At 37.8% G+C, this 20,356-nt stretch overlaps 1 protein-coding gene across 1 annotated transcript in view; it reads left to right on the plus strand.

The window, feature by feature from the left end:
- The window catches only part of eys (EGF-like photoreceptor maintenance factor), a 149,395-nt gene that overhangs the window by 111,783 nt on the left and 17,256 nt on the right, over positions 1-20,356 (plus strand). The window contains exons 40-41 of the mRNA XM_086045079.1: positions 8,164-8,272; positions 13,985-14,202. Of these exons, the coding sequence (XP_085901205.1) occupies positions 8,164-8,272; positions 13,985-14,202 (327 nt within the window). The remainder of the gene's footprint in view (positions 1-8,163; positions 8,273-13,984; positions 14,203-20,356) is intronic.

Below are 20,356 nucleotides of genomic sequence, written 5' to 3' on the forward strand. Positions count from 1 at the left end.
AAATTAAGGAGAACAGAGACCCAGACGGCGCAAAGAGTATTTAGATAGGGGCATATCCTCCCGTTTGCCTTTCTTGCCACACTTTCAAGGTGTCAACTAGGCTTATAACACACCCACCACGCGTAATCTGGAAATATATTCACAACCACCAAAGAGGCATGATTTGGTGAAGTCTGAGGGCAGCCCTAATTTTCAACCTTTTTTTGTCATTTAAATGAGAATGTGTTGGATTAACATCCCAGCAAGCACTGCAAAGAAAAAGGCTCTTCCCTTTCTTTTCTGTTTATCCATGCTGGGCTGTTATGCGCTGCAGTTTTTATAATGACATAATTGCTCCCACAAGTAGTTGGAAGGATGAGTGCAAATCAACACATTAAACAACGTGGAGGGTCTATTTAAATGACATTAAAAGCCCTCTGGTGGGTGATCTACCCAGCTGTTGCACCTGCTCTGAGGTTTGCAGTCTTCTTTCTACTCCATCAACACAGTTTTGGTGCAAAAACACATTTTCTAAAGTTATTGCTTTTGTTTGTTCTCACTAAAATCTTACTGGCAATTCTGCTTCTTCTGTCAAGGATTTAACTGTGTGTTGTGGCGGTTGACCTGCTGTACTTGAAAGAATCATATTTTCTTTTCTGCTAAAATGGTTATATATGTAGAAAGGTTTTGTAACAACTTAACAAGTATGTTTTTGGTTAGTGTAGTGTTGTAGGTTTAAAATGACAAAATGGCTATTTGTGTTTACTGATGTGCTCTATCAATAACAAATTCAGAATTAAATAGTTGTATACAATGAAAGAATACATCGTGTAGATAAACAGGAGATTTGAAATACACACACTATTGCCATGAATAGCCCTCTTTTGGGAATATGCCAATGCATTTTCCCAGCACTTTTGTTTTGAAGAGCTCTAATAGAACGTTACAGGAGGCAAGACAAAAGGCCACCACTGCACTGTTATATTATTGCACTACATCGAGTGTGCACAAGGGAGCCCGTGTAATTTTTCATTGAAGGAGGACATTTTTGTTGTTGGCACCACATATTGATGGTACGCTTTCCCTCTGTTTTTGTTTTTTGAGCCAACAGCACTCTGGGTGCATTTTAGGAGTTGGTTGACTCGTGTTTGTGATTATTGGAAAACCCTGTTTAACATTAGCTTTGTTTTTATTCACACAGTTGAAGGGTAACGTACAATATTTCCGAGAGCACAATAACATTTCATTTTTGTAGAACGGTGAACTGGAGGATCCTGGCAGGTCATTTTTCAAATGTATACCACTTTTCCCTTTTTTTCCCTCTCTTTTTACTGAGCATGTCTGCCTATAGCAGTTCTGAGGTTACCGCACTACACAACTGCTGCCACAACCCAGAAACTAACCTGACACACTCAATACACCTTCAATGCAGTAGCAAAATATGCATTTTGCGTGAGTGTGTTATTGACCTGTCCAGTCCCCAAATGACCTTGACCAAGCTAAGCATTATAGAAAATTAATGGCTTGATGGATCATACCACATGCCCACAACCGCAACCCTGAAACCAAAGCGACATCCTCCACACAAAAAAAAAAAACCCAACGTACACACGGATTAGAGGAAAGTCCAAACTAAAGTAATCACTACTGTAATTAGTGTCCCAGTGAATAATGGGCAGATCATTATTTTTGCAATGCAGAGTTTTAATTAGAAAAAGACAATTGATTACCTTTTCTGGATACAACAATTGGCACAAGCAATCTTTTGGATTCTCCAAATGGCTTTTAATCACTTCATGATTACTGAAGGATTTGTGTTTATTTTAAGGAGGCGCTACGCAGTCGTGCTCGTAAGTACACTATGGCAGAATTGTGAACTAGTGAGCACTCATGTTTTTTTTTTTAAAGAATGGTACACATCTTACAATTTCTGCCAGGGTTTGTACACTTATGAGCACGCCTGTATATGTTAATTACGCATTGTGAAATTTTAAATCCAATTGCTTTCTAATGTGCACGTACTGTTAGCGCAAATCTGAACTGTGTTGGTCTTTTTAGGAAAGCAAAACAGTTCACTTTGTGCATTTTTGAAGTGAGATCTGAAGTCCTCCTGGCACATCATTTATCTTCTAGCACATCTGAAAGGTGTTTTATAAGGTTATGGCGAAGTTCTTTAACACCAGACCCATCCAAACATGCCTTTATCAACCTTGCATTGTACATTCAACTCCTTGATTGTTTTTCTTTTTTCTGTCTTTTCTGTGGGACACTTGTGATGCCACCAAAGAATGTCCGCAGTCATGTTAAGCAGACAAATATGATGATCTTGAAATGGAACGTAACCGCAAATTAATTAATGGAGCGATGATGTCAGCTGTCTAACCCTAGTATAAATTATTTATATTTCTGATTTTTCTAGAGAGAAAAATAATGATTTAAAATCCCCAAAATGGGAAGTTGTCCAAAATGTGTTGGTGGTGTTTCATTGATGTCAAATGCCAATAGCCGATCTCATTGATTAATCAGATGATGAACAGGTGTGTTCCGGGACTTTTTTTCACATACTGTAGTCACGCCAATATAAGATTCATTGACGGAGGAACAGCAGCAGCTCAGCACTGCTCACCTACACACATACCATCCACATCTTTATCCTGCGACAATATAGGAACTGATCAAATGACTAACCACATACAGTACATTGTACAACTACAAATACCTAACTAACGTAAATAATATACAAGTAATTTAAGAGTTCTGTTGTATAATTCAAAATAATACATCATCCTTATTAGGAATCAAATCTGGTAAATTCCTCTTACAAGACGGAATGTAAAAGGTGCCGGTTGTCTTCCTTGAACATTTAATGCATGTGACCTATTTACACTCCCTGTTCGCAGGTATGAAACGCCACTGAGCACAGTCGCTCTTCCCACAGACAGAGCGAGGCGCTAAGTGAGCTGCAAATTATGAATTCACCACTAACAGTTTTCACATTATCGTGTGCTTCTTGTAAGGTTATGAAATATGATTAGAATAATAAGCCTTCATCAGCTGCTGGGATGTGTTGCAACGGCTTCGTGGGCGGCGTTTTACTGCCATCTGTCGCCAAAGCCTTCAGATGTTTTATGCAACGGTAACATTTTAATAATCCAATGTTATCATTAATTATCTGTAGGGCACCATGAAGAAGGCGTGTTCAAAAAGGACTGTTATGACATCTTTAATATATACTTCTGTGTCATGGTGCAGTGCTGCAAATAGACAAATGCAATCCCTAAACAACTGTTTTTATTGGCGATTCGAAGTGCCTCATTTGCACTGAATTAGTCACGTAGCAGAGAGTCCAAATGAGGATGTCTGAGATGACAAAAAAACAACAACCTATAATTAGAGCATTAGCCAGATGAAGTAATGCATAAGTAATGATTGAGTGTAAATAATTACCGCTATATTGTGGTTGTGTGTACTTAGAGAAAATAAAATATTCATACATATTTGTTTGTTTACCTTAAGTGGAGCTACTGTCGGTCCTGCGAGACGTGTGCTTGCCTTTTTACACACATAGTCCACAACATTCGGAACAGCTGCATGATACAATTTGTTAGTAGAGAACGGTCACAAAGGTTTGCCTTTTCATGAGAATAACACTCAACTTTGAGTGTCACAATAAAAACATTATCTGTTTTTTTTATTGTGGTTATTTTAAATATATAATTCAGTACGTTTTTTACCGCTTGTGGGGTGAAGCCACCCTGCACTCAAAAATATACTTTTTACATATATAATACACAAAACCAACAATGTTATGTTAATATAAAAATATTAAATATTTAAATGTGTTTTTATTGCCTTAACTTCTGTCATGGAATTAATAAGTACTATTGTTATTGATGTTGTTGTTACCCTTGTGAATAGTGATGCTGTGACATGTCCATCATCCATCATGTATACAATAACTAATATTGGTCCACGATGATGTCATTCATATTTCAATCTATAATTCCACTTTTTCTGCAAATGATCAATCAATCAAAATATCACAAAAACATCAGAGTGTAGCAATTAAAATGAAGCACACTAGTATGTCTTTGTAAAGGTAGAATGTTCAACACAGCGCTTGCATTGGATGTCACTGGTTTATGCAGTTGTACCTATTGATGTGACCAAAGAAGACTGCATGTTTGCATGACACAGTTTCATGGATGATGATGAAGAGGAGGATGGGGGTGGTGAGCACCTGCAGGGGAACTATTCCCCTCTGCTATGTGGCTACTAGATGATGTAAAGAAGTCATATTCATGAATAGTCATTTGTGCCTTCGAGCAAGCCCAATGTAGATGAGTATGGTGGAGCATCCATGCGCTCACAAGTGAAGTCGTATCATCATGTTTGCTTAATGAAAATGCTCTTTGGGTCTCACGGGGAACATCTTTGCAGCATTCACAGACACAATACAAAAAGACTAGCTATCTAGCTAGCGGTCTACTGAATAGTTCACTGGTAGAATGATCAAACATGCACATAAATCTATACATACATCTCGTGGCTTTTTTTTAACCAGTAAATAAGACGTCAGGTTCACTAAAACCCCGACTCTCCCCATATGGCTTCCACACCACTTTCATGATGTCACTCATTCATTCTGAATGAGAGCTCACTGTCATTCATTTAGCCGCCTCTCCCGAGCCAACAGCTTGTCATCTTCACTCTGTGGCGTCTGAAGCCGATTAGTGGCTACCGAAAGCCGCCTTCCCCGAGGCGGGAGTCACAACCATCGGGCCGGCAAAGCAGCGGTATATTTGTGGCTGCTTGTAAATCTGTTTCAAATTTAACAGGAGGGGGCATCACTCTTACTTTTGCCAGGTCATTATTAAAGCCTATGTTTTTATCAGACAACAATAAGTGAATGGTCAGGGAATAATAAGACTTAACGATAGCTGTATAAGGAGTACTTGTTCTTGGTAAAATGATTCTGCTCCCAGGCTCCCCCTTCTGCGCTTAAGTAGTTTGCTTGGTTAAAATGAATTGCACTAACAAAATCTAACAGAGGTGACATTAGTAAGATATTGGATATTTGCAAATAAGTTCATGAAAAATAGCCTCCACGACCATTGTTACAACTCAATGAAATACTAACAATCACCAAATGACAGAGGCCTTTCCAGTGTCTCTTAATTTCCTTTTTGGATCCCAATAGAGTGACCCCATTCTTGGTTGGGGCATGCCTCTAACTATGTGGATAAACACTTGGCATTCCACACCAACACTCAGGCTAGAGTTGCCCTAGCTAGCCTATGTGCATGAACCAATGAGGCCTGCTTGGATTAATGGTAAAACATCTCCTAAAACAACCAGAACAGTCCAATTACGATCGATTAAATGTCCTGAGAAGACATCCCAGGGTGATTGTGAGGAGTGCATTAAGTGGGAAATAAAGGTTTGCTGTGTGCTGTAAAGACACAACCTTTTGGTTTTAATGTATTTATTCATTAAATGTTATGTTATTAATGTTATAAATTTTATATATATATATATATATATATATATATATATATTCTATAATCTATAATGTGTAAGGACACTCACCAACTAGAACATCAACATACAACATTGTATTTTCATTCTTCAGCTTGGTGTGTGCCATTGCTCAACACATTCCAATTTAAAATTATTTTTGTGATTTGTCATTTAATGCAGAGGTATTTTATTCATCATCTTGTGATAATGTAATAATATGTCCTTTAATAAAAAAAAAAAAAATTTAAATCATTTTCCCAAATAGTGGACTATATATTCTGCAAGAAGAGATTATGAAAAGAAAAGCTTGCTCAAAGCACCTAGTATGCACCCATTGAACTTGCTTTCATGTCATCCCATATACATGTCGTATCTGATGATTGCTGTGACAAATTAAATGTAACATCCATCCATCCATTATCTATACCGCTTATCCTCACAAGGGTCGCGGGGAGTGCTGGAGCCTATCCCAGCAGCCTTCGGGCAGTAGGCGGGGGACACAGGGAATTGGTCGCCAGCCAGTCGCAGGGCACACAGAGATGTGCAAACAAACATCCGCTCTCACAATCACACCTAGGGGCAATTTAGAGTGTCCAATTAACCTACCAAGCATGTTTTTGGAATGTGGGAGGAAACCGGAGTACCCTGAGAAAACCCACGCAGGCACGGGGAGAATATGCAAACTCCACACAGGGAGGCCGGAGCCGGGATCGAACCCACGACCTCTGAACTGTGAGGCAGACGTGCTAACCAGCCGACCGCCTTGCCGCCCCAAATGTAACATTATTATCATTAATCCATCCATTTTTAGCGCCCTTGTCCACATTGGGGTCATGGGTAACTTCTGTCGAGAGGCGTGGTCCAGCGTGGGGTGATTGCCAGTCCGTAGCAGGGCGCATATAGTCAAACAATCATTCACACTTTTAATTAATTTTGACTCTTCAGTTAAACATGCATGCATGTTGCATGTCTTTGGAATTTAGGCAAGCCGGAGTACACAGAGAAAACAGACAAGCTAACCACTATCCCACACTACTGCCAGGAATTGACATACTAAACACATCTGTATTGCCAATGTATTTTCCCATTATATCATAAAAATAAACATTTTGTGTGTTTGTTAATGTGTCACAGAAGTCTGAATAGTAACGACAACAGAGGCGTCCTGGCTGTTCCACCATCAAAATAGATTATTGACGTCAGTGATCAGTGGTTGCCATGGCAATGACATTCATGCAGTCCACTCTCTTCTCAAAATGACACCATTTTAAGAAATGGTACAAATTATGTACATTAAATTACTTAGTCTCCTCTAATTGCGTAGCACATTTTAATCAGAGATGGCTTTTAGTCTCCCTAAACTTATTTTTGACACTGTTTTGAAATAATATATGTATTTTTTCTAGCACATTAGGTTTTACAGTAGTTTTTTACATATTATTTTTCATATACATTTTTTTTTTTGCTTTTTGCTTTCAAGACTGATATATAAAAGCTACGGATTTTAACACCCGTTATAATTATAGCTATGACGTTTCTGAAAAAAATACCTCCATTGCTGAACCTAACCCTTATTTCCTATATATTAATAAATATATTACTGTATTACATGTTATATTACTCTCATTATTATTATTAATATAGTAGTCGGGGTAGTAGTAGTAGTAGTAGTAGTAGTAGTAGTAGTAGCAGTATGAAAACCTAATGAGGTACAGAAATAACAGCGGCAGATTCAGAGTCAGCCCCCCTCCCCAAAATAAAAAAAATCATCAAAATCTTACTTGCATCTCTGATTAAAAAAAATAAGTCAAAATTTGTTGACCAGTGTTATTGGCTTGTGTTATCAAACGTACTAAGAATAAACAGTGCAGAACAAAGATGCATTACCCAAACAGAAGCGTCTTTAAAATGTGTGTGGCATAGCTTGCAGAACCTCATATATAATGCACACCCCTCTAATTGCATATTATGTACAAATGATGAATCGGAGCGCAGTCATCACTTGACTTTGCCAAGCTGCCTTATGACACAAGTAGACCAGCTACTTAACATTGTGACTGCAACATTAATGACTGGTACAAATGTATATTTCCCTTGAGATGCCAAGAGAGGGTCAAATTATGAAATTGTGCTCAGACTCATTAGCTTTATAATGTATATGTGCTTCGTGCCCCCATTTTTTTTTTATCATTAATTAATCCCAAACGACATAATGAGCACTGTGCTTTTCTGTTATTGCAAGGTGATAACATGTTTAGTATTTTACATGATGATCTTGTAAAACATTGTTATATCTCAATATCATCCCAACACTAGAAATAAAAGTTATTTTTGGCCTTGTTATTAAAACAAAGCTACGGAAGCCATAGCCTGCTTTGGTTTGCTCATCCTTGGCTTTAGGTTGCATCTTGGGCTCCAAATGCACCATTGTGCCCTATGCCCAATCTAGCAGTGCATAAAATTTGTCGTAAACGAGTGTGTAATGTATACATAGGGAGTTTATAGTGTAGTCTCAATGGTCACATTAGTAGCTGCATTACTGCATCTGCTGTCTTTCGCTGCACAATATGTTCATGCTTTGCTGGATTTATTGTGCAATATTGTTGGTAGCATTGTCTGACGAGCCTCTTCCTCACTCGCTCTCTCTTTCTCTCTTCTGAACAGATACAATCTGCCCACCGGCAAACAAGCAGGGTCATGTATGATTGAAATGGCAGTAAACAATGGCCCGGCTCATCGTCTCCAGGAGTCTGTGCCACTGCCCATGTCGGAGGTAACGCTGACCTCCCTGTAGCTTCCACCCCTTGTATCACCAATTAGGTATTTTCATTCTTTTTCCTTGCTTATGTACATCTTTATAAATGTATAAACCACACTGTTGTTAACATTAGTCTCACCACTTTTCTTCTGCTTATCGTCGCTGTCGTGTGAAAAACACATATGTCTAATTTGGGAAACTTTTTTTAATTTTCAAATTAATGCAATGTCTGTAACGCGGAAAAAACATTCATGTAAAAATAAGAAAAATGAAAAAAATGGAGACGTGTTTTTCACAGGACAGCGACATTATGCTTGTATGACAGTTGATAATGTTACAAAATTCTACAGAGAGATCCAAATGTGATTGCTCTCGATCAAAAATGTTGTTGAAAGTCGGCCAAATCAAAACTTGAGCTAAAACTGTACAGGCATGACTACAGGATTATTACACTCAGCAGACACAACATTATGCACAGCTGCATAGGGTGATAAGAACAAATACAAGAGCTGCATCAATAAATCTGCCTTTACAAAGAACGTAATGTTGACACTGTCAGTGATGTGTTAAGTAACTAATACTGTATGGCTTACTGAGCTACATCGAGGAGACAAAAAAAAAATCACCCATCCATTTTCTATAACACTTGTCCTCATTAGGGTCACGGTTGAGCAGGAGCCAAAATGGAGTGCACCACAAATTTCAGCAGTGACACACCTCCCAGCAACATTATTCTGCACAATAATACATAGGAACAAGTGTTGAGAACATTCAAGGATTCTGAATAATTGAATAAAACTGCATTTAACTGTTTCAAAATGAAAAGGCACGATTAAAGCGGAAGTCAACCCAAACATATTTTTTTCCAGAATATGTTCTATGCAGTCCCACTAGTTGAGACAAGGCCCTCTGATTAATATTGCATTTGTGGCATATCAGTTAAGCAGCAAAATGCACCTGCTTTTAGCCACCTTAGGGGGTGGCCATTTTGTCACTTGTATCGACTGAAAATGACATCACAGTTGCTCAGGTAATGACCAATCACAAGGTCACTTGTTTTCTGAAGCTGAGCCATGAATTGTCGTTATCTGAGCCAAGAGCTACTCTGATGTCATTTTCAGTCGACAAAAGTGACAAAGAACATATAGAACATATTCTTGAAAAAAATATTTGAGTTGATTTTCTTTAAAGCAAGAAAGCTTGTGTCATTCTATGATGTCCGCACATTATTATGTTTCTATGTAATAGTGTGTGACTGTGCCTTTTTTTTTTGACAAGCAATGAAAGGAGCACCAGGTTGATTTTTACCTGCTCATCGAGCTGGTCTGCCTCATTAGTTTGATTAACAGCGCTCATATTTAATTTTAGATGAATAATTTTCTTTTTGCTTTTCAAAGGCACATAAAGGAGCTCGACCTTCCCGCAGGCTCAATATGCTGCACCACCCTTAATGTAATTTATGGTTTTCTAATTTGAGAATGTTTTTTGTCTGTGTTAATACCATCTACATGTTCCATTATCGATAAAGTAGTATAGGATGGATTCTTAAGATACGAGTTTCTTTGATTTTGTGATCACGCTTGTACCTCATAACACTTGTTACTCAAACCATATTTTCCCATTAAAATGAATGGAAAAGGGATTAATCCGTTCCAGACTCCCTCCAAACAACTGATTAAAGATCCATTTTCATAAGAACAAAAATGTTATCCATAATGTTGTTGTTGGGCAGAAGTGTGCTGCCCAATGGAATCTCCTTAAATGGATAGCAGGAGGTCAACGACCTTATCCACTTCTCGGACGCTGGTCCTGCTCTCAAATCAACCCATGATTTCATGGGCTCGTTAATGAAATACCACTAAAGCAGGCTGTGCCCACTTGTAAACCTGGTGGAGTTTCAAAGTCGAAATCCGACAACTCTGCCCCCAGTGAAACAATGTTTGAAGGGAGTGACTTCTCTGGCGGCCACCCCACATAAAGAACAGGTGGCAACTTCTGCCAAGGACTGGGCCTGCTGTATAGTTGTTTGAAAGACAGCATGCAATACTCTGAGTCGACTTACAAACTCATGAATATTACATTAGTACATGCTTCAGATGGGCTCGGCTCATAAACAGGTTAAACACACTCAAGTTGTGATGCTGTTACATACCAGTTTCGTCTCAACATGCTGCTTGAGTGGCTCGTAAAGCACATTCCCTCGCTCCAAATGCATCCAATCAAAACACTCTCAGGAACGGATTCACTCAAGGCTTGCACAGGCAAAAATGGGCACAAACATGATTGCTAATGCAGCATATGTGAAAGCTGTTCTACTAACCCGCGCAACCCGGATTGTCTCTCTCTAAAATGCCAATATACTGTGTAAAATCTGGGAGAAATATAATGGATGATAATTATCAAGGGACGGCATGGTGGTCGACTGGTTAGCACGTCCAGGTCGTGACCCTTGTGAGGATAAGCAGGTTGGAGAATGGATGGATGGATGGATGGATAATTATCAACCTGAGGTGAATTGCGATGGATGATTTGATGCCTTTTTATGCTGCTGAAAGGCTAGTGGCAGTGCTAACAGCACTGCTATGCGTAACGATGACAAGGAGGCACAGGCAAAATGAGATGTAATCTTTTTTGCTTGTTTAAATATTTTTTAAATGCCATCCATCCATTTTGTATATCGCTCATCCTCATTAGGGTCTCGCCACAAACTAAAATTATTTTGACATATCGTGTATTCAGCAATGTAATTTTGGATCGAGGGTTGACTTGGAGCCATGCAGTACCCTACAGCAAAACTCCTTTTTCTCATATCTGGGTCATGTTAGTGCACTGTGACAATTCTCTTATGCCGGTCTCTCCCAGAGCAGTTTTTTGGGTGTGCTGTCCCATGTTTTAAAGACAATTGAGACGAGTTAAATTAGACAAAACATGGCCTTTATGTAGTTGCTGGTTTCACCCAAATTAGCAGGGCGATAGATTTATTTTCTGGAACTCTTTGTATGTACGATCTTGCAGAACTTTGTTGACTTTCCAAGTTTTTAAGTGGTGCATTTGTTGTGTCGATGACATCTGATGGAATTAAGCCAACGTCTCAAAAGATTATTTGGCCATGCGCCTCAATGCCGCCCTCCATTGCATCTCGGCGGAAACGCCACCATCAAGTCATGATGAATGATATTTTTGACGGATATCACAGTCATAAAAACAACAATGTGACATGTTCACACAGTTCAGCTTAGCAATATTCCATTCAGTGTAACGCATCAATTCCCACAATGGTCTGTTTGTCCACGAAGATGTTTATCATCAATGAATGCCTTCTTTTTTTTTCTTTTGCTGAGACAGTCAAAACATAGCAATGACTTATTCTCAAAGACGCTGCCAGTAAGATTTAGTTTTATTGTTTGTGACATCCTGGCACCCATAACCACTCAGCAATGACAAATAAAACATCAACTTTCCTATAACACATGTCATTAGAGATTGTCATTTCAAAATATTAGCCCTTGAAAATTAGCTTTTATGGATGATATAAGATTAATATTTTTTCCCATTATTCTCTGTTTGTTTTGGATTACAAACTTCATAATCACCTTGCTATACCACCTTTATCTTTACTCATCTTGTTAATTAAAAGAAGGATAAGGTTGTGTGCGGGTGTCATTCACTTTAATTAACAAAAATCACATTAATTCATAGAGTGGTTCGGTGCCTTTTGAGTGTCTTAAGGTAAAAAAAAAGAATAGAATTAGCGATATGCTGTTCAACTATTGTGAAGGAAAAATTAAAAAGAAATTGTAAACATTGGCAAAATAAGATGTCTCATCCATCTAAACTTCAAAAGCGGATGTGAATGGGAAAAATGAGGATGGCTGTTTGGTACGGTTTGATCCTTGACTGGTTTTAATATTTGGGGCAAGGGTACAATGGAAATAAATGACACAGGCCTCGAAAGAGGAATGTTTTTTCACTGAAAGGTTTTATGATAGTAAAGAGAAGCAAAAGTCACCGCAACCTATCGTGTTTTCAGTATTCGAATTTTGCAGTTTCCTAATGATCTAAGGGCTGATTATATATCATATCTCCTATGACAAAACAAAACTCCTTTAAAATTATCATGTTCTTACATCTGGGTCAATTCAGCAGACTGAGACAATTCTTTGGTGCTGGCCTCACCCACAGCAATTTTTTGGGGGTGTTCCGAAGTTTTAAGCACAGGATGGCCAATAGAGGTGAATTAAATCAAATAATTGATTTTCTGGTACTCAGGGTGAAAACAATTTGGGCTACCTAAAGATCAAAACCCTAAAAAAAAAATTTTTTTAAAAAGTAAAAAAAAAAAAGTGTAAGTTCTGAGTGTCTGTGAAGCCATGAAGTTCTCTAGATGTGATTGGATGAGCAAATTTGTGAATGTGATTGGATGAGCAAATTTGTGAATGTGATTGGATGAACAAGTCAGGGGGTGGGACCTTTAACACTGAGACTGGCAGGGGAGAAAGTGAGCCAGCTCATGTTTGGAGGTGCGAACAGCAAGTTGTCGAATGAAAATATACATGAATGACATCATCTAAGTCAACTCGGCTATCATCACCTTTAACCTTCCATCCATCCCTTATCCAAACCGCTTATCGTCACAAGGGTCGCGGCCATGCTGGAGCCTATGTCCTCAGGCAGTAGGCGGGGTACACCCTGAATTGGTTGCCCGAAAAAAAATCTGAAGTTTTTAAACCCAGTACCCATTCTCACAAATCCATTATTATGAGCACCGAGCTTATAGCATTGTGGATCATTACAATAATCGGCGTCTGTAGAAGAGACTCATTTGCCGCTATCCTAAACACATATTTCACTGCCTCAGACCACACCTCTCCCCATTCACTTTGTACTGAGGATGAGTGACCACACACAACACACTGAATAGGAAGGCTGATGATTTTTCAAGTTAATTTACACATGCAAACTTAAAGGGAAGTCATAAAACATAATAATGGTAATGTTATTCTAATGGCCAAATATAAAAAGCGGCATCCTCAAAAGTCTCCTTCCCAGAAGTTCACAACTCACATAGTCCAACTGAATAAAATCAACATCTCTCAATCCAGTGATTAATGTCACCATCTAAAATCCATAATTTGTCTAATAAATGAAGAACATGTTTGCACTCATGTTTTATACACTTTTCCAACAACAATGTAAATATGGAATGTGCTTTTACATGGATGACTTATTAACCATAATGGACCATTACAGTAACATAAACGCAATAGCCTACTTCTTCATAGAAGCATCAATCGGCAATATATGGGAATAAACAAGTAATGAAGAGAAGACTATTTAAAATCAAGGGTTACACCAGTGAGCCGGATGTAGATAGGAATACAAATACCAATACAAAGCGATCTTTGCTATGATTGTTTCTGCAGCTCCATTTGTTCACCGTTAGTGGACATACTGCAATTTCAAATCATTGATTTCAGTAAACGCATTCCCAATTACTTTCACATTAAAGAAAGCTTGCAGAATTTATATGTATTTGTATCTCTCCTGTTCTATCAGGTGGAGTGTGTGAAGACAACGGTGGTAATATTTCTTCCCATTCCTGTTTTTACAATTGCAGCAATGCTGCAAAATGAAAGGGGCCATATATATTGTATGATTTAATGTGATTTAATAAACAATATTCATGATCACTGGCTTACTACCTTTTTTTTTTTTTTTATTTTGCAGGGAACATTTGGGCCTATTTTTCTTGGGGCTGCTTCCTCCCGTTGGGAATTGCGTGACGGGCTTGCAATGGGAGGATTTATTGGATGTATCTGGCAACTTCAGGTCAACTCAAAGGAGATTTTCTTGGTGGGTGAGGCCGTGAGGGGGAGGAACATCAAGAATTGTGACCCACCTGTTTGCCAGCACCTTCCCTGTCGCAATGGAGGAACCTGTGTCAGGTAATTACTCCATTGCTTTTGCAAGTGAAAGCTGCTATGTAATCAATCCAAAATTAAACTTTGATTAGCACTAAATTGTCCACCTTCATCAATTCCATCTTGCATACTTCTGCATATTTTGTAATAATAACACAAATGTGAAGAGGGAAAAATGTCCTATATAGATTTCTTGGCACATGCTCCTTCTCAAAGGTTTGTGGGAATCAGTCAAGTTGGTACATTTCTTAATCGTTCTATTCAATAACAAAGTCGGATTCCACTCAGTAAAGCTCTGGCTATTGGAAAAATCCTAATGTAAGAAGGTGGTGCACCTTACTTCCACACATGGTATAGTACTGTTTCTCTGCACTCAATTACTTTGAGATCATATATTTTTATAAAGCGTAACGTGAGAGGCTTACTAAGCACCTTTGGTAGTACAACAATGAAAAAAATCTCAACAGCATTTACATTCATAACACTCCTGATCTTGATTGATTTTACTTAACCGTTCTCATAAAGGGGAGCATGTATTAATTAACGGTGCACAATCGCCACTGACTTAAAACACTGACAGTGAAGCACCAGTTTGAAAATAATTTAATTGCTCAGGGCAAAAAAAAAAAACACCAAAAAAAAAACTGAGTATAACATCATTATCGACAGCAAACCTATCTTACACAAAACAGAAAGGAAGAAAAGGTTTTGAACTACTCTTTCAGTATAATTTTAAAGTGTCCACATCCTCTGATTTTCAATCAATTTTGATTACTTTCTGATTCCCTTCGTCCTCCGTGAAAGCAAACAAATTATCTTTACATTTTATGCAAATCAGCACATGAGACCAGGATCAATAATTCCCAAATACTGTGCAGTTTGCATTACTGGGTTCTATACATACACTATAAAGCGGTGAGCACAAATTGTAAGCAGAAAATATGGAAAGCTTTGGGTCGGTTTGTTTGATTAAAATAGCTGTCAAATTAGGTAGGGAGGTAATAATAGCAGCCTGAGCTTAGGTCTCTAAATTGACTTATAATTAGACTCAAGAAAAAGTTAACTAATGTTACATACTGTCATAAGATTTTGGGGTTACAATTTAGGATTTCCCAAATGGGTCACACTGTAAATCATACTCCATTCCTTTTACAAATTATACATTTTACTTTGTAAGTGTATATTCTGTAAGTGACAAATAATTATGTTGTAAAATTGCACATTTAGTCACCATATTTTAAAAAGAACTTGACTATAGTTCTAAAAGTGTAACAGTTATGTTCGTGTGATTTGTCCCTGATAAAATATGCGATATTCTAGATACAAAAAGGTGAAAGTGTGAAAGGTTCCATTAATTTCCGAAATTGGTCTAAATGTGATACAATCTCCCTTTGTGTTTAGCCATCTTAGCTCATCAGAACACTATCACACCTCACTTACCAGCAATTTTGACCCTCGTTGTTAGTCTGCACAGATGACCTATGATGCTCTTTCCCCTTGACTAATCCAGAATGTAGGTGCTAAATGACTTGTTCATTGTTATGACAATATCTATTAACATTTGCATTCGTTTAACAGGAAATGAAAGTGGGCACCCTGATTATTTTGATAGAAAAAGGCTTGGAGAATATCAATTAGGATATGATGGCGTCGTGGTACAGGTAGTTTGTCATGTGTTAAAGTGGAGGTCTCGCAATTTTCTTAGTTTGATGCATACACATTAATGCAGTCTGTTGTACGACACACACCATTCAGGGGTCATTGAGAGTTCACAGAGCTCTCTTAGTCGCCTTTGGCTGCACTGCTGTGAGACAATTGGATGACAGGGGGATTGCGGTTTCACCTGACCAGAGGTTGTTTTTCCCATATCAATGTCAAAGTGGAGCATATTCTGTTGAGGGCATCTATGCATATCAGGCTTTTTAGCGTCATCGTGAAATGCCAAAAGACTTTCTAATGTCTGACAAGTGACATTTATAAATCTCTCCAGTGCATTGGACACCAGATCATTGTATGTACTGTAAATGCAAGAAAGTAACATAAAAATATTGTTTCATCTACAATAATTGTCCCTATGTAAGCAAAATAGCATGTATTCTCTGCGATCGTTTTTAAATTTGCTATTTTCTGTTAAAGCAACAATGTGAGACTTTGACTGGAATATTGGCTATATGGCATCAGCCAACTTTATTGGTCTAGAATAGGATACTGAGTACAGTTTGACTCCCACATGTCTCCTGTCAGTAAGTGTCCTGCTGGGGGGCCTGCTGTTGATGTTGCTACGTTTGTGTGGGCGTGCAGTAAGTTTTTGCAGAAGCAGGTGGCTGCAGCTTTCACTGTTGCTGTCTTTTGTTGGAGCAAAATAGCATATAAAAATAAAAAATAAAAAACAGTTCATAAAACCATATCATCTTTCCATGGCAGCACATCGCATAAGTGGTTAAAGACATTGCCTCGCAGTCAGGTGGTCCAGGTTTGAATCTCCATTGTATTCCATTATATATATATATATATATATATATATATATATATATATATATATATATATATATATATATATATATATATATATATATATATATATATATATATATATATATATATATATATATTTAGTTATTTATTTATTTAGTTGCTTATTTATTTTTCACCTGATCCTGGCTGAGTCCAGCCCCAATTCCCCATGATTGGTTACACTGTATAGTTTTAAGTTGTAATATAGCCATTCACCACTAGATGGCAGATATGACTTGGTTTTATACTGCCTTTTACTACAACGCGAGTAGGCCTAATAAATTTTGGAAGATTTTGAATGACATGCAAGATGCACATACTACCTGAATAATATTAAAATTTTGAGTGACTTGATTTCTGTGTTCTTGCACTTAGTGTTGGTTTGCTGTTTGGCAGTTTTGTGTAGTCTTTGAATGGTAATTTTTATACATTCCTTTATTCCTTTGCACTGGAAAACAATATCACTGTATGTGGTTTTTGTATGATTGTTCAGACGCTTTGTTGTTGAAGGCTGACTCTTTTATACATGCGTGGAGAAATGTAGTATCTGAAAAATGAAATATATTAAGAGAATATGTTTGGAACATATGCACGTATATTGTCCATATTTGAAATGGCATTTTTGTCATACATCTGTTTAGGAAGTGTGTGGTCCTATGTGACCAAGTAGCACTGATAAGAGAAATTGTGGCCCCTTCCATTATTTAAGCTGCTCATCAATCACATGTCATAGACTGTACATGTACAGTCTATGCCATGTGATTGATTGGTGACTGGCTTGGATAGGCTCCATTTACCTGTGACCCGAATGAAGCCACCCGCTATAGAAAGAGGATGGATGGATGATCTTTTCACACTATTCTGCACTTCCTGTAAAGTTTTGGATCTTTTCATCTAGGCTTTGAAATGTAAAAACGCACAGTATTCTCACATTTTCAACATGTAGCAAGATCAAAAGCATTACAACCAGTGTTTTTTATGTTGATGGTGTACTTTTATCTCATCAATGTATAAAGTAAACTTGGGAAAACGGATCCCAACAACACAATTCTCTGCTTGTTGCTTGGCAACTTGCTGAGGCAAAAATCCAGCTAGCCCACATTAATCCACAGTCTTCTTTCTTAGCAATTAGCAGCTATTGCACAAACCACACATATGATTTGTAAGGTTAACAGGTGCTTGTCCTTTGATTTTTACCAACCTCACACAGAGAAGAGATCAAATTTTGTACTCTTCAAACCCAAAATAAGTGACGATAATTTGTCCCTCTAAATAAGGTATATAAGCATGTAACCCACTTGATGTCACGCAGTGCCGTAGTTATGTGCTCTGTAGTTGTTCTCTGCTAAAAATGCACAAACTCTACTGAGTGTTCTTTATTTGCCCATTAATGTGTCCGATTGATTCACTAAGTTATGTGTATTAGAAGATAAGAATGAACGTAAAACGGCGAATGTAATGTGCAGCTGGTAAATCCAGACATTCATGTGGCTAATTAAATTGCTCCTTGCATGTCACAAAACCTCTTCATACTGAATGATTACTTGTCAATTAGATGTATTAATAACTATAACTTGGTTGGACGTTCTTGCCCAGGCTGCTTCATTTTACTGATTATAAGTGTGCTTGAAATTTTACTTGCAGTACAAACATAGATATAAAATAACTACGGTCCAAGAAGCATTTATCCTAACTCACAATTAAAAACAAAGTTACCATTTTGTGTGTGACTCAAGTCCATTGAGAATATTTCCAGAGGAAACATTGTGCTTCTTCCAAATGTCTATTTGGGCACTTTGACGAATAACTTTAACCTCCTAAAAATCTATTAAGTGTGTTTGATATTATTTGTATTTCATAAAATATTGTTTTAATTAGTGTGCCAATACCAATGTCACTACTAGTGGCAGCTAGCCAAGCGGGTATGTTGGTCGACCGATCAACTGAGTCATATTGAAAGACAAAAATGAAATAATAAAAATGAAGTATTACAATAAAATATTTCAAAATATACGCACATTTATTTTTAGATACGCAGGATACTCAGTATACAGCTAATGGTGAGTTAACATTTTTCATTTCTCTCTGCTGACTTAGGCACACACTCTCATGCCTGCAATTCACAGGTTGTCAGGTCTGCCTTGGCTACACAGCGCACATGGACAAGAACGCAAAGCAATTATTTATCATTTCATACAATCGTTTTTATGAGTGTGTTGGGCAAGGTTGGTAAATGTGTGCATTTTATTTCATGAAACCCGGACTATGGATGGAAGGATAAACGTTGACTTCTCTGCGATGATTGTGTGCTAAGGTAAAATGTTTTATGAAACTCTATTTAGGGTTGTGTTTCAATGGACACGCTCTACAAATATTGAATAATTTTAATGTTAATTGCTTTTTCTTTTTATTGGAGGGCGAAAATATATTTTAAAAATTGGGTGGCGGGGGTTGTTTAGTGGGGGGACTAGTATTTTATTTTAAGGCCATATCGCTGAGCCTTACCAACTGCATCAGATTAAATTGAGATAAAATGATTAGAAGGATAACTTCCTTCTATTTTGGCAATTCACTGAATGAATAATTCATCATTTGAAAATAGAGAGTGCTGATGATTTTGCTTCACACAATAAGTTAGATATACAGTATCTCTAAAATCTTATCAGTATATAAAATGAGATCAAATTGAATGGGCCATTGTAATTGTTCTGTGAATTTCATCAAATTCAAACTCCTGCTGAGAAAGGGTCACTGATTTAAGTAAATTTAATGAATGTAGGCATTGTGCGTAGACACCATCATTTTCAAATAGAAACGCGCATGGTCAGCATGCAGTGAGTCACTTGCTCGGTTGTACATCAGCTCTCTTTCTTGTCCCCATCAGAGGTACTCATGGTTGTTGCCAAACTTAATGCAAGTGCTGCCTTTTTTCAGACACTACTGCAGTGATAGTTATCATTAGAGATGCTTTCAAAGAGACAACCACTCTCTTATTTACTTTTACCTTTAATAACAATAGTTTGTCCTTATCGTCCAAGCAGGTAAAGCATCACTTTCTTTTGTTTTCTTTTTCATCAACAGCACCTCTGATGGCTCCAGCCAATGATTAGTATGTGCAATTGCTAATATAATGCATGTGAAGGAATTTGGAGATCGTGGTGAGGCAGTGGAAAAAAAAAGTTTGGACACTCCTAGTCTCGATGTGCACAGCGAGAGGTTGCAGAGAGGGAATATTGTCTGATCCTTAGAGAAAGTCTTTTTTTTTTCCTCCTTCCTTAAAGGAATTGCATGTGAGTGATGCTTTGCTTTGACAGTGTGTTTCAAAGAACCCAGACAGAGGTTCAGCAGACGTCGCCCTTCGTCACTGCCGGGCAAGCCAAGACTGTCTGGACGAGGTCAGGGAAATGTCGTAGAGCTGTCTGCTCAAACAGAAGCTTGAGTACATCAGGTGAATGTCACATATATATTCAAGTTCTACTTCATTCCTTGGCCAGTATTAAAATTCAGCGAGGGAAGAGCGAGGTTATGTTGAGATGATTTATCCTACCGCCTGCCGCCAGAGCTCTCAATTGTCATGGTATCCACTATCCAGCTGTCTGTTTACAATAATGGAGGGCAAGTGTTTCATACCAAAGCAGCTCTTGTCTATGAATAATATCTGCTA

This window comes from Filicampus tigris, chromosome 11, assembly GCF_054856515.1.
Source record: "Filicampus tigris isolate MCC_2025a chromosome 11, RoL_Ftig_1.0, whole genome shotgun sequence".
Classification (NCBI taxonomy): Eukaryota; Metazoa; Chordata; class Actinopteri; order Syngnathiformes; family Syngnathidae; genus Filicampus; species Filicampus tigris.